General features: G+C 43.8%; 1 protein-coding gene and 3 non-coding genes across 4 annotated transcripts; 1 reads left to right on the top strand and 3 right to left on the bottom strand.

Moving 5' to 3' along the window:
• The first annotated feature begins 770 nt into the window (after nt 1–770).
• On the top strand, nt 771–2,673 carry BORCS6 (BLOC-1 related complex subunit 6). The gene has a single exon (XM_072641113.1). It carries the CDS (start codon nt 786–788, stop codon nt 1,818–1,820), a length of 1,035 nt encoding a protein of 344 aa, XP_072497214.1. The 5' UTR covers nt 771–785; the 3' UTR covers nt 1,821–2,673.
• Nucleotides 2,674–3,761: 1,088 nt separating this feature from the next.
• Nucleotides 3,762–3,835, bottom strand: TRNAT-AGU (transfer RNA threonine (anticodon AGU)). The gene has a single exon. It is a non-coding gene; the product is annotated as a tRNA-Thr (tRNA).
• A 226-nt stretch (nt 3,836–4,061) lies between these two features.
• On the bottom strand, nt 4,062–4,143 carry TRNAS-GCU (transfer RNA serine (anticodon GCU)). Its single transcript has one exon. It is a non-coding gene; the product is annotated as a tRNA-Ser (tRNA).
• A 669-nt stretch (nt 4,144–4,812) lies between these two features.
• Nucleotides 4,813–4,884, bottom strand: TRNAW-CCA (transfer RNA tryptophan (anticodon CCA)). The gene has a single exon. It is a non-coding gene; the product is annotated as a tRNA-Trp (tRNA).
• Nucleotides 4,885–14,070: the final 9,186 nt, after the last annotated feature.

Genomic DNA, 14,070 nt, shown 5'->3' on the forward strand with positions numbered 1-14,070 from the left:
CAGACAGATAGGGTGGTGCCAGACAAACATGGAGATAAAGAAGAAACAATGTTGCATTGTCAGAGGCAAAGTGACATAGGATGGAGGAGGGAGGTAAAGCGGCACGCGCGCAGCTGAGTCACCCTAGATGCACACGTAGCGCCTTTCCCATCAACGCTGATGCTGGGAAGGCATCCCTAAGCTAACCAAGTCATAGAAGAGGCCGTACATGGTAAACCATCTTCTAGTAGTAAATTTCTGACTTTTTTCAGATTCTTTCTAAACTCCCCAGCCTTTTCTCCAAAAAGTGCACGCCTTCTGCCTCCCCTAGCTGGGACTCTTTCCATCACATTGTGCAATGTCCCGGGTTGCTTACTAGGTGAACGGAGAAAAAGAAGCGGAGGGCCTGAAAGGCAAGGATAAAGGACAGAAGCGGGGAAAGCCTGCAGTTTAGCGGTACGTAACAGTAGCGATTTTTGAAAACACCGGTTTTCTCTAAATCAAAGCCAAGAGACAGGAAGTCCCTCCGCCCTGGTACCCCGCCCCACCCTGCCCCGCCCGGTCATTCCTCGCTCCTCCCTTTCGCCTCTGACGTCCACGTGCACCGCCCTGCCCAATCAACTCCGCCCCTTCTTGGAATCTTTCCCCCTATATCCAATCAGTGTGGCCTCACTATTATCAGCCCTTACCAATAGGCACGCCCATGCTCCTACCTCTAAAAGGCACAGCCTACCGTAGCGCCTAGTCCGCCGGAAGAACAATTTCATAGGCTCTGGTGGAGCCCGGCCCCTCCCCTTGGGCTCATCATGGAGCCTGCCCCTGAGCAGTCTGGGTTGGAGTCCAGAACCCCACTTTCCGGGTGCTCCCAGAACTCTCCTCTCGGACCAAGGCCCGGAAAGCAGCCCTCTCTTCCGCCCCCGGGCCTTGGATCCGGTGAGATCCCTGAGGAGGAGCCCGGAGTGGGCGGGCGCACCCAGTTGGGAGGGACCCGGAAGACACCGAGCCTGCCAGCCTATGAAACACCCAGGCCCTGTGGAACTCCACCCGGAGCCGGGGTCGGCTGGGGCCCTGGTGGACCAGCCCGTACGAGCCCTCGGCCCTTGGGCCGACCCGTCTCTGTTCCCCAAGGGACGAAGCAGAGGCCGGGAGGCAGCGCCCCCCGGGAAGCCCCGAGAAACAGCCGGATGAACCCGGAGGAGGAAGAGGAGGAGGAGGAGCGCGAGCCCGAGAAAGGGGGCCGCCCGTTTGCCGGACGCCTTCAGGACAGCCGCAGCCTGGATGGGCTGAGCGGAGCGTGCAGCGGCGGGACGGCTCCGCTCGGCGGCCCGGAGCAGGGGGCTGGCGGGGGCCGCCGGGCCACCATCTCCAGCGCTCTCGAGCTGGAGGGCACCGTCAGCCGGCACGGAGACCTCACCCACTTTGTGGCTAACAACCTGCAGCTCAAGATCCGCCTGAGCGGGAATCCGCAGCCGCCACCGCCGCCGCCGCCCTCGGCTCGGCCAGCCCCTGTCCCCGCGCCGTCCATCCCGCCGATAGATCCGGAGGTGCTGCGGGACCTAGAGCGGCTGAGCCGGGAGCTGGGTGCCCGTGTGGAACGGCTGCTTCGCGGGCTCGGCGGCGCAGTGCAGGAGCTGACGGCGCTGAGCGTGGGTTGCATCCAGACCTATCGAGACGCTGTGGACTCTCTGGGAGAGGCGGTGGACATGAGCATCAAGGGCATGTACACGCTGCTGGCCCGATGTGAGGAGCTGGAGCGGGCCCTGCAGCCAGTCCAGGGACTGGCCCGACAAGTCCGGGACATCCGCCGCACCCTAGAAGTGCTGGAGGCTCTCTGCAAGTGACAGACTGGAGAGGGTTGGGAGCTCCTCCACACTCAGGGAAGGGGTGGTTTGGTGTGTGTGATAGGGGGGTGAGACCACCAGGGTCCTGTTTCCAGTCTCCTGTACCCCTCTCCCCAACCTCAAACCCTCAGGCAGATGACCACTGCCAAAGAAAAGAAGGGAAACCGCTCATTCTCACATATGTCCAGTGAGCCTCTTCCCATTCTCTGAGATTTCTAAGTTGCTCGGATAAGAGCTAATTATAATATGTACTGGGAAGCTTTTTTGTATCTTGGGGAGGGAATGTCTTCCATATGAGACCTAGGACCTCTTAAGAGTGGTAGTTCAGTCCTGCCCTGCCCTGTCCTGTCCTGTCCTGTCCCTAAGTGCTGCTCCTATTGAATCCTTAGCTGAGGCGACATCCACCCAAGAGTGCTTGACCAGGTGTGAAGGTGAAAAGACCTGGCCATGAAACAGGGACAAAAAAAGGGTCTTCAGCTCAAGCTGTGACCACCCTATTGTGGCAGCTCCTGCAGGGGCTGTCTGACAGCTGGTGAAACTAGTATCTTCAGATGAACTTGTACGTAATGGCAAGAAACGCCCCAGTCTTTCTACTGTTTCCCAAAACTTTGTCTTCACCCATATAAGGTTTGCTTTCAACAAGGGTGAAGAGAGAAGTAGCTCACTATACCACGTCCTGAATATCTGGGTTCCTGCAGGGAGTAAGACCTGGGTTCATTCCTTCTAGGATTCATACAAGAATTGTTGATAGTTTTGAACTTGTTGTGGAGTTTTCTGATCTTGGCCTATGAGCCAACATTTTTGACTTTCTGAGTTGTGTGGAATTAAAATGCTGCTCCTGTTAACAATGAAACTGTATCTCTGTAGGGTGTTGTGGGACAAGTAAAATGTGGGTTTCTGTGATGGGGGAAAATAGGACAGAGAACAAGAGAAAATTAGAGATGAACACACCTATTCCAGGCTATAGGGAAGGAGTCACTGTAGTACTATCATGGGGGACTGAATGCCTGGACCCAAGAGAGGCAAGTGTTGGCAAGACTGAACACCTCAGCCTCATGCAGGGAAGGGCTGTAAAGGAGGAAAGTATACCTAGGCTCAGTTTTCCATTATTTTCTAGCCAAAAGCAGTGTTGTCATCATTCAGATATCTTAATTCCCCTCAATCCTGCAAATCCTATGCTCACCTGGAGGAATTCTGGAGTCCCCAGCTACTCTTGGAAGGAAGCTGGGAAACACTGCTGTCCCCAGAAACGAGTTTAACTGACCAAAGGGCTTGGATCTTGATTTGAATATATATCCTTGAATGAAGATAAAGGATGGATCCCAACAAAAAGTGGAGGGACATATAAAGAAGGTGACAAAATTAAAAGCCAAAAACTTCCCCATTTTGGGAACCAGGCCTAATAACTCACAGATTTTTAAACAAAGCACTAACCAATTACACTAATCCGTTTACAGCAATTTCAGGAGTTCTGAAATCCTGTTGGATTTTGCAAAGTAGGAAAATTGGACTTCGTGGGCCCTCTAAAATGGATGGGATTAAGAATAAAGAGTAAAATCTGCTTAACCGAACTCTTGGGTTTCAGAAGATGAAATCGGGGGAGGAATACCCAAATTTGGAGGAGATTACTAGAATTTAGGGAATGATGGAAAGGATAGAACGAGGATGGGAACCCAACCCCTGCGAGTCTACAGGGAGAAGAGATCTATTCTCTCCTTCCCGGGATCCCTTTCAGGCTCCTGAACCCCGCCCCTTTCTGCCCTCCCTCAAGTTTCTTGCCCCTTCTGTCTTCTAAAGCCCCTGGAGAATGGCAGGGCTGGAATCTGCCAGGAGTAATTCAGGGCGGAGGGGGCGGGAGCTTAGATAATAAACTGAGAAGACACTTCGCTTCGTTCCTCCAACAGAAAAAAGAAATACGGGTGGAACGAAAAGAAGCCCTCCAGGCACCGCTGGGAGTCGAACCCAGGATCTCCTGTTTACTAGACAGGCGCTTTAACCAACTAAGCCACGGCGCCACTCGATTTAATAAAAGTTTTGTGACCCCTTTTGGATCTAGAACATCGTCAGTGTTGAGGATTACAACAATATATAATCAAGAAACAAGGCATAATCATCGAACACAAAGACAAAGAGGAAGAGGAGACCGACGAGAGAGTTTGCGCTGCCTGGGACGGATGTGAAAACTACTGTTTGCAATTACTCACCTTTTTAAAAATATATTCCTCTTCCCACCACTACTACCGACGAGGATGGGATTCGAACCCACGCGTGCATAGCACAATGGATTAGCAGTCCATCGCCTTAACCACTCGGCCACCTCGTCCTCGTACTGGCCTTTTCTTCTATACTCTCTGGAGTCTGAGAAGCCCTTTCTGGAAAAAGGAATGGGAATTTTTCTTCTGTTATCGCCCTGTTTCTCTGAAAGCCGAAGTGCCCGCCTCTGTTCTGATAGGGAGGGAGTTAAGTGGAAATAGTATTTCTTAGAATAGAGTTAAGGTGGGAGGGGAGAGGCGGGGGCGGGGGTGGGAATGACCTCCCCCCTCAAAGGAAGCAATTTGTTGATTCATTAACTTCCTAGTCTGTACTCTCCGGAAGGTAAACTGCAGAAAAATAAGGTGATTTCCCCATTTCCTTTCTCATGCCAGTGGTGGGACTAGAAACTATAACTGGAAGGGACCTCAGAGGCCAACCCATTTTACAGTTGAGGAAACTGAGGCCCATAGAAGCGAAATGATTTGTCCAAGGTCACAAAGTTGTATTTGACCCTAAAGTCTGACTCCAGGGCCAGTGTGGGGACTTCCTCAGGCTTCTGACTCACAGTGCAGTTCAAAGGGATCCAATCCAAGAATTCGGGAACCCTTCTCCTCCCCTTTCTACCCCCTCCACATCCGGATTCTCTCCGCGTCTAGCCCCCGGGAAAGAATGAATAAATAGATAGCCAGCTCTATACTCTGAAGCTGGGAAAGAGGAAAAAACGTGACTTCACGTATCTTGACCCCGACGTGATTTGAACACGCAACCTTCTGATCTGGAGTCAGACGCGCTACCGTTGCGCCACGAGGTCGCCCGAGAACACGTTCGGACGTGCCAGCTTATGACTGGTAGGCGGCCAGACTAGCTGGGTCCCTAGGACGCCAGTAAATGAGGCTGGCCTTTGAGACTGGTGGGTCAGGTGGTTCGGCCAGTGATAGACAGATTAGATAGAGAATACGGGGCAGAGATTTATAGAGATTTCGCGCTCCCTCTCCGTGCCCACGTGAACGGAGACGCTGGAAGTTTCCCAATTCTTGGAAAATCCCCAGAGGTCCCGGCCCCCTCCTACCTGGTCCCCCGCTCCTGGACCACTCCGCCTCACCAGAGGACTGTTCTCTTTGTCTCTCACGTCTCGTTCTTTCCGCCTTCGGATCAGAAAGCAAAGCGATCCTTCTCCCTCTCTTCTCTCCCAGAATATCTCTGGAGGAGACGCAGGACTCTCCCCAAAGACCGAGACTTCTTCCTCTGCCTGTTCACCGAGGCCACAACCCCTCGGTGGGTTCACCCGCAGCCTCACCTCCACCCACTCGTCCACAGAAGGTGGTAAGGGTGCCCGGGAGGCAATGTCTCCGTCTTCCCGCCAGAGTGATCCGAGCTCCCTGGTAATGACGGACCGCGTGTTTAAAAGAGGGGCTCCGGGGTCCTGGAAAGGTCCAGGAGGACGAGCGTCTCCTCGGAGCGAGGACGCGGCGCCCGCAAGGTGATTATTCCGGGGTTTGAAGCCAGCCTGCCGCCCCCGCCCTCCCCAGTTCCTTAATTAAATCACCTAAACGTAGGGAAACAGTCAATGGATAAAGAGAGGTTGAAAAGTAGACAGGAAGATGGGGAGGGGCACGAGCCTAGGCCAGGGATCGAGGGCAGGAGCCGCGCAATTGGTACTGCAAGAGGACCCCCTCTCCCCTCCGAGATTGGATCCTAGGAAAGGAAAAGGGGTGGGGAAGGGTGACGTCGAGGGGATTTTGAGTACAGAAACAGGAACGGAGAAAGAAATAAAAAAGGATACACAGTAACTGTAGAATAGAAACCCCAGTCCACACATCTTACCAAAGGTGAAGCCCCAGAAGCATGAACAACACGTGCTGCGCGATTCTAACTTAACCTTTGTGGAGATAGAGTTATTGGACAATTTGCCTGGTCACTCAGGGTCTCCCTTTCCTCTTAATGTACATCACTTATTGTCTTGCTGCACAATCCTTTAGGAGAGCCCTTGTACTATAATGTTGCAGGTTGGTAGTAGTAGTGTAAAACACACACACACACACACACACACACACACACACTTCTCTAACTTTAACTTTTCTTTAACATGTGTGTAATCAGGGTTGCTCCACCCCTTGGACCTATAGAGACCATCCCAGAGTGCACTGAGCCCTTCTAACTTCTAGAGACACAGGTTAAAAGGTGAACAGATTGACATTAGAGATGATACAGAAAACCTTGAATGGTCCCTCGTCTCTTCTCTTCTGGGTGTCTGGGAAGGGAGGGGTGGGGGTAGAGATAACGCATCAATTAAAATGGAGAAAGTTTCTTCAGCCTTTCTTGCTTTCTCGCTCTCCAGGATGTGTGACAGAGAACTCTCCCTAGAAAATTACAAAATATTGTCTAATGCAGGTATCAGGTGAATGAACCTTGTCCTTTGACACAGGAGAAGGCTGGATCATAGTTAGATCTGTAAGGGACCTCCAAGATCATCTAATTTAAATTCCTCTTTTTACAGTTGAGGAAAATGAGATCTAGAGATGTTAAGTGCATTGCCCAAAGTTCACCTCAGTGATCCTCTCTCATCAGTGATAAAAGAAACAAGTATTTATTAATCATCTCTGATGTGAAGGCATTGTGATAGGTGCTAAGGTTTGGTAAAAAGTTACATAAGAACTACATATATGTGTGTGTGTATACACCTCATATTATCAAGATGTGCATCAAAGCTGCAAATCAAAAGGAGACTGTTAATCAAGAAAAAAGGCAAAGGTATATTTTTGATATTAGATCATAACAGCTTCAAAGATTGAAGACAAAGCTATTACAAACTCTGAAGAATTAAACAGTAAAATGATGGAATTGGGTCTAAATGTAGCTGGTCACATAGCAATTCTTCCTAGTCTCTTCTGTTATTTATGTATTTTATATTACATTTTAAGTTCCAAGCTGTTTCCTTCCCTTTCTCCCCATCCAGCACTAGAGAAGGCCACCATTTGACACACACATAATATTCACATATATATTTGTGAGTATATATGTAGATACATGTAATATATACACATATACATATATATATGTAAAATCATATTATGCATATTTTTATTTATCAGTTCTTTCTCCAGAGGTCAACAGCATCTTCACTGTCCTTTGAAGTTGGTTTTAATATTTATAATACTCACAAATACCTTAGCCATTCATAGTTATTCTTCAAACAATGTTGCTGTTACTGTATACAACGTTCTCTTGGTTTTGCTCATTTCACTCATCGTTATTTCATTCAAATCTTTCCATGTTTTTCTAAAATCAACCTGTTCATCATTTCTTACTGCACAATAATATTCCATCATAACCATATACCACAACTTGTTTAGTCATTCCCCAATTGATGGATATCCCCTCAATTTCTAGGTCTTTACCACCACAAAGAAAGCTGCTATAAATATTTTTAGAACATATAGATTCTTTTCCTTTTTCTCTGATTACCTTGGGAAACAGACCTAATAGTGGTATTACTGGGTCAAAGGGTATATATGGTTTTATAATTATTTGGGCATAATTCCAGATTGCTCTCCAAAATTGGATCAGTTCATAGTTCCACCAACAAGAGTATTACAGTTCTGTTTTATCTACATGCCTGTCAATATTTGTCATTTTCCCCTTCTATCATTTTAGCCAGTCTGTGAAATGCTATCTCAAAACTGTTTAAATTTACATTTTAATCAGTAATGATTTAGAGTATTTTTTCATACGTAGTTTTGATTTCCTCATCCAAAAACTGCCTATTCATATCATTTATCAATTGGGGAATGACTCATATTCTTATAAATTTGACAAAATTCTCTTTAAAATATTTGAGACAGGAGAACTTTATCTGAAAAACTATCTATAAAATCCCTCCCCCACCTCCAATTTTCTGCTTTCCTTCTAATCTTGGCTACATTGGTATTATTTGTACAAAATCTTTTTAATTTAATGTAATCAAAATTAACCATTTTATACCTCACAATGCTCTCTATGTCTTGTTTCTTCATAAATTCTTCTCCTATCCATAAATCTGATAGGTCGTATATTCCATGTTCTTCTAATTTACTGATGATATCTCCCTTTATATCTAGCTCATGTATGCATTTTGCCTTTATCTTGGTAAATGGTGTAAGATAGTGTTGTGTACCCAATTTCTGCCACACTGCTTTCCAGTTTTCCCAACAATTTTTACCAAATAGCGAATTTTTATCCTAAAAGGTTAAATCATTATATTTGTCAGACATGAAATTACTATAACCATTTACTATTGTGTATTATAAGTCTACTCTGTTCCACTGATCCACCGATCTATTTCTTAGCCAGTAGCAGATAGTTTAGATAATTACTGCCTTATGATACAGTTTAAGATCTAGTATTGCTAGACCTCATTTCTTTACATTTTTTCTTATTTATTCCTTTGATATCCTTTAGCTTTTGTTCTTTCAAATGAATTTTATTATTTTTCCTAGCTGAATAAAATAATTTTTGGTGATTTAATTGGGATGGCACTGAATGAATAGATTCATTTATGTAAGAATTGTCATTTTTATATTGGCTCTACGTACTCATGAACAACTAATAGTTCTCCAATTATTTAAACCTGACTTTATTTGCATAAAAAGTATTTTATAATTATGTTCATGTAGTTCCTCGGTTAATCTTGAAAGACATACTTCCAACTACTTTTGTTCTCTATGGTCATTTTAAATAGACTATCTCTTCTCACAGGGTTTTATTGGTGATATATATAGAAATACTGATAATTTGTGTGGGATTATTTTATATCCTGCAACTTTGCTAAAATTTTTAAATGTTTCAACTAGCTTTTTAACTGAATCTCTAGGATATTCCAAGTATATCATCATATCGTCTGCAGAAAAGAGATAGTCTTATTACCTTATTGCCCATTCTGATTCCTTCAGTTTCTTTTTTTCTCTTATTGTTATAGCTAACATTTCTAATACAGTAATGGTGATAAATCCTTGTTTACTCCTGATCTTATTGGAAAGGCTTCTAGGTTTTCCTTGTTACAAATAATACTTGCTGATGAATGAGCATGATGTCACCCTAAGTGAGTACCTGCATTGTGTTCATCCTTCATTGCCGAAGAAGACCATGCCATCAGAGAAATGATGACATGACTTGCCCTTGACTTTGTTTTGAGGGAGGGAGGGCTGTGCAGGTCACCAGCCTCACTTTTCCTCCAGAGCCATCTGACTCCAGTGACCAGATATTCCTTAGGATGACTAGAGGTGACCCAGGATGCAGTGGGAGACCTTGGGCCCTTTAGGCCAAAGTCTTTGCAGATACTCACTTAGGGTGAAGCAACACCCATTCATTGAATAGGCCTGTTTAAAAGGTAACCAGGGCATGGGCCCTTTAATGAGGTCAAGAAAAAGAAAGAGTACCCCTTTTGAAGATGTTCCAAGTTCTAGCTACACTGCAAGTTTTTTCTCAATCATTTGATTAATAGACCAACACCAGTTACAGGATAACTACAAATGTTCCATAGTCTCTCCCAGGCCCTGTCATTCCATGTCACCCCAACTCTGCTGGAAGTATGTTTCCCAGTGTCCACTTAGAGAGGTCCCATCAGAAGCACATTGCAGAGGTACCAGGCAGTCAAGCAGGTGTTTCAGTAAATGGGTGTCAGGTCTAAGAATCAGGAAAACCTGAATTCAAATTTTATTTTAGACACTTAACTAGCTGTGTGACTCTAGGTAAGTCACTTAACCTCTGTTTGCTTTAGTTTTTTTTATCTGTAAAATGGAGATAATAATAGCTTATTTGAACTCCCTGAGTTGTTATCAGGATCAAATGAGATGAAAATTGTGAAGTGCTTGGCATCATGTCTGGCACATAGTAAGTACTATGCAAATTTTCGTTATTGTGATTATTTATTATTATTATATGTGATTATTGTTATTACCACACCCCTGTTACCTAAGGAGGGGACAAATATCCTTCATAGGCAGTGGGGAACAATTAGATTGGGAGGGCCTGAAGATATCTGCAGAAGATGACAGGAAGGGATGAAATCAAGAATTTTGAGGAGTGGAAAGAAGACCTGGATGGTGATTAAGAAGGACAATCCTATCAAGTAATGATCAGCAAACTTTTGATTTCAAACCTCTATAAATTAATACCTTTTTTTTTTAGCATATACCACCATGTAGGTGGAATACTTGTGTATTTATTATTTATAAATTAATATATAACCAGTGGATTCCTGTACTAATAATTATGTATTTAAGAAGCTTGGTAACATTGATGTTGTTAAACTTATACAAAACAAATTGACATTTTAAAAAAAGATGAGGTAAAGATGAAATAATATTTTAAAGATGATCTTATTAGTCATTAAAAACTTTTTTATTTCTACTAAAATTATTGATACTATTTATAATGAGAGTGACGTGTTTAAATGCACTTCATTTTTTAAATGTTGATTTAGCACTTTGTAATATAGCGATTCAAAGTCTAAGTTGATCTAAGTTCAGTTTCTTTCAATACTTGGGGTTTTAATGGCTGTCATAACTAACAAGAAACTGCACAAAGGCAAGTAGGTCCAAAGGCAAGAATTGCTTCATTGATGTCAATCTTATAAACTAATCAGAAGGTATAGCATTTCTATATTAAAAATCGGTTCAAAACTCCCTGAGATTTTCTCTTTGGAAGGTTTTTAACCAGGTTAGGAAAATTGTCATTCTGAGTTTTTAAAGTGTACAAATAGGAGAGCTTGTATAGACACCACACAGAGAGGCATTAAGTATCCAGAAGAAAAGTGGGAGGGGGTCACTAATGTGAAATGGAGCAGAAGTCAAAAAGGATGAAAATTTCTAAAAGGCCATAAAATTGGACAATTAAGGGATCATTGCAATCTATAACGATTCTGAAAATTGATTTGGAACTATACCCCTGAAAGTCACCAAGCAGTGAAAACTCAGCAATACCTTTAGGCTTCTCACTAGCTGTGTGACCTTGGGCAAGTCACTTAACCCCAATTGCCTCATCCTGGGTCATCTCCAGTCATGCTGATGAATATCCAGTCACTGGATTCAGATGGCCCTAGAGGAGAAGTGAGGCTGGTGACCTGCATCGCCCTCCCTCACTCAAAACAAAGTCAAGTGCAAGTCATGTCATCATTTCTCTGAGGGTATGGTCTTCTTTGGCAACGAAGGATGAACACACACACACAGACACACCTTTAGGCTTATCTCCTAAAGAGATCAAATTAAAATAAAAATGATCCATAAATACAAAAATATATATAGCATAGTGTTTTGCAGTAGCAAAGAATTGAAAGCTAAGGGGGTGCCCATCAATAGGGAAATGCCTAAACAAATGATGGTGTAAACGTACAGAGCATACATACTCTAACTCTAGATCATATAACCAGAGAGGCTATATGTGTCCCTCAGGATCTAGAACCCTATGGTATTGGGAGGAGGGGGAATCAGCTTATAAGTAGGGAGCTAAATCCCTTTTCTCAGAAACAAGTGCTTTACTGGCCTCAGGCATATCTTCTTCCTGCTGTCACATTTCCAGGAACAGGTTCAAGGAAACTCCTCATTGAGGGATGGAGACTAAGGTAGTGACTATAGAAGAGGAGTAAGCTTGAAAGAAGGAGATGATGAAGAGCGGCAACCACTCAGAGGAATTGGGAGTTTGGGGGGTAGAGAGAGAGAATAAATATTTCTGCATCACCAGTGGAGCAGGGCAGAAGACATTTCAAAAGGTCAGTGTTAAATGGAAGGCAAGAGAAAGTCAAGTGTAGGGACCTACAGGAAGACTCTCAATAGCCCATGGTAGCTATATCAACTGGTAACCAATACTATAACTTCCATGACAAAAATGTTCTGTCCTGGCCACCAAGCAGTCATCCTCTCCCATCACCTCCTCCACAGCCTTCTTACCAAGGGCTTCATTGCTCACATATGCCCTGGTAGATCTGCTTGGGGCCTGTTCTAATTGGGGATTGCCTCTCCCAAACCACTGCTTCAGAAAAGTCCCAGTCAATCTCCTCTTCTCTCAGACCATCTCCTTCACCCTCCAGTTTGGGAACCATGAACCATGATCAAATCAACTCTGGTCTATGACCCCCGCATTCATTATCTTGATAACTTTCAGGACCAAAGGACCCCTACTTGGTCACTGCCCCCTTATGCATATTGTCTCTCCCATTAGAGTGTAAACTCCTTATCACTACTATTAACTTAGTACTAGAAATGCTAACTAGAGCAATGAAACGAAGAAAAAGAAATTGAAGGAATAAGACTAAGCAGGACTACTTCCAGCCCTAATTAAGAAGAGAAATTATTGTGGAGAAGGGGAGACCTTCTTCATTGTGGATACTTTTCTCATCACCACCAGCAACAACTGTTGAGCCTTGGGAGTGACCTCTTCTCTAAAAGAGTGGCTTCCTCAGAAGACTGCTGTGGGGGTAAAGAGCTCAGAATGCTCTACCACAGGTCAGGCACAAATAGTTCATGTGAACATCTGGGGTGGATTCTCTAAATTTGCTCATCGTGTGTTTCTTTTGAACTACTTCAATTCTGCTTTGCTTATAGAGCATAGCACCTTCTCTGATCAGGGCATGACATACTGGGCTGTCCTGTGTCAGTGTCTCCCACATCACACAATCAGTTCCATAGTTCTTAAGAGAGACCATGAGAGAGTCTTTCTATCAAGTTTTCTGACCACCACGTGAGTGCTTGCTCTGTGTGAGTTCTCTATAAAAGTCTTTTGGGCAAGTTTAGGGGTACTGCTGTTCCCAAGGCTTTTGGACCAGGAGTCCTAGGCTATCTCCATGTAAGTGTGAGGGGACATTATAGCCCAAGTTGTGATGGTGTTTTGGCTCACTTCCTCCTCCTCGGGGTACTTTGTTGCTTCAGAGCTAGAGAAAATAATGACAGAATCCTTATGAAGGAAAAAAGGTAAAAAATCTTAAGGATAATGTTGAAAAAAAGTGGGAAGGAAAGGGGTCAGAGCAAGAGAGAGAGAGAGCAAGAGAGAGAGAGAGAAAGAGAGAGAGAGAGAAAGAGAGAGAGATCAGTGGAATAAATTAGGTATACAACATATGGGAGTGAACAAATACAGAAGTACAGTGTTTGATAAAGACCCCAGTTATTGGGGAAGAATTCACTATTTAACAAAAACTGCTGGGAAAACTGGACAACAGTTTGATGGAAATTAGGTTTAGGAGATACTTCCCACCATAAACCAAGATAAGCTCCAAATGGATACATGACATAGATATTAGAAGTCACATCTTAAACAACTAAGAGGAGCTAAGAAGAAATTACCTTCCAGGTCTATGAATGGGGAAGAGTTTATGACTAAACAAGTGATAAAGATCAAGCGAGATAAAATGGATAATCTTTTATATAAAATTTAAACATTTTTGCACAAACTAATAGAAATATGAGAGGGAAAACAGGTAACGGGAAAAAAATCTTTGCAACAAGTTTCTCTAATAAGGGCCTCATTTTCCAGATATATGTGGAACTGATTCAAATTTATGACTGAGTCATTTCCTAAAGATAAAGAGTCAAAGGATATGACCAGGTAAATTTAAAAGGAAGAAATCCAAGCTATCAACAATCATATAAAATGCTTTAAATGACTAATTTTTAGAAAAATGAAAAGCAATTTTGAGATCCAACCACACATCTAATCAGACTGATAAAAATTGCAAAAAAGGTAAATGATAAATGTTAAAAAGCCTTCAGGGGAAAACAGGCACACTAATGTAGCACTGGTGGAGGTGTGAAATTATCCAGTATTCTGGAAAGTAATTGGGAATTGTGCCTAGAAAGCTATCAAATTGTGTATATCTTTTGACCCAATTATACAATTATTAGACCATCCCAAGGAAATCAAAGAAGAAGGATCTATATGTACTGTCCACCTGAAGGTTTGGTTAAAAGAGGCAAACAGGCTAGGTGACATGTAAATTCATATTGTTTATTCCCTTAAGGCTAGCAGAATA

Source organism: Notamacropus eugenii, chromosome 2 (assembly GCF_028372415.1).
Source record: "Notamacropus eugenii isolate mMacEug1 chromosome 2, mMacEug1.pri_v2, whole genome shotgun sequence".
NCBI classification, from domain to species: domain Eukaryota; kingdom Metazoa; phylum Chordata; class Mammalia; order Diprotodontia; family Macropodidae; genus Notamacropus; species Notamacropus eugenii.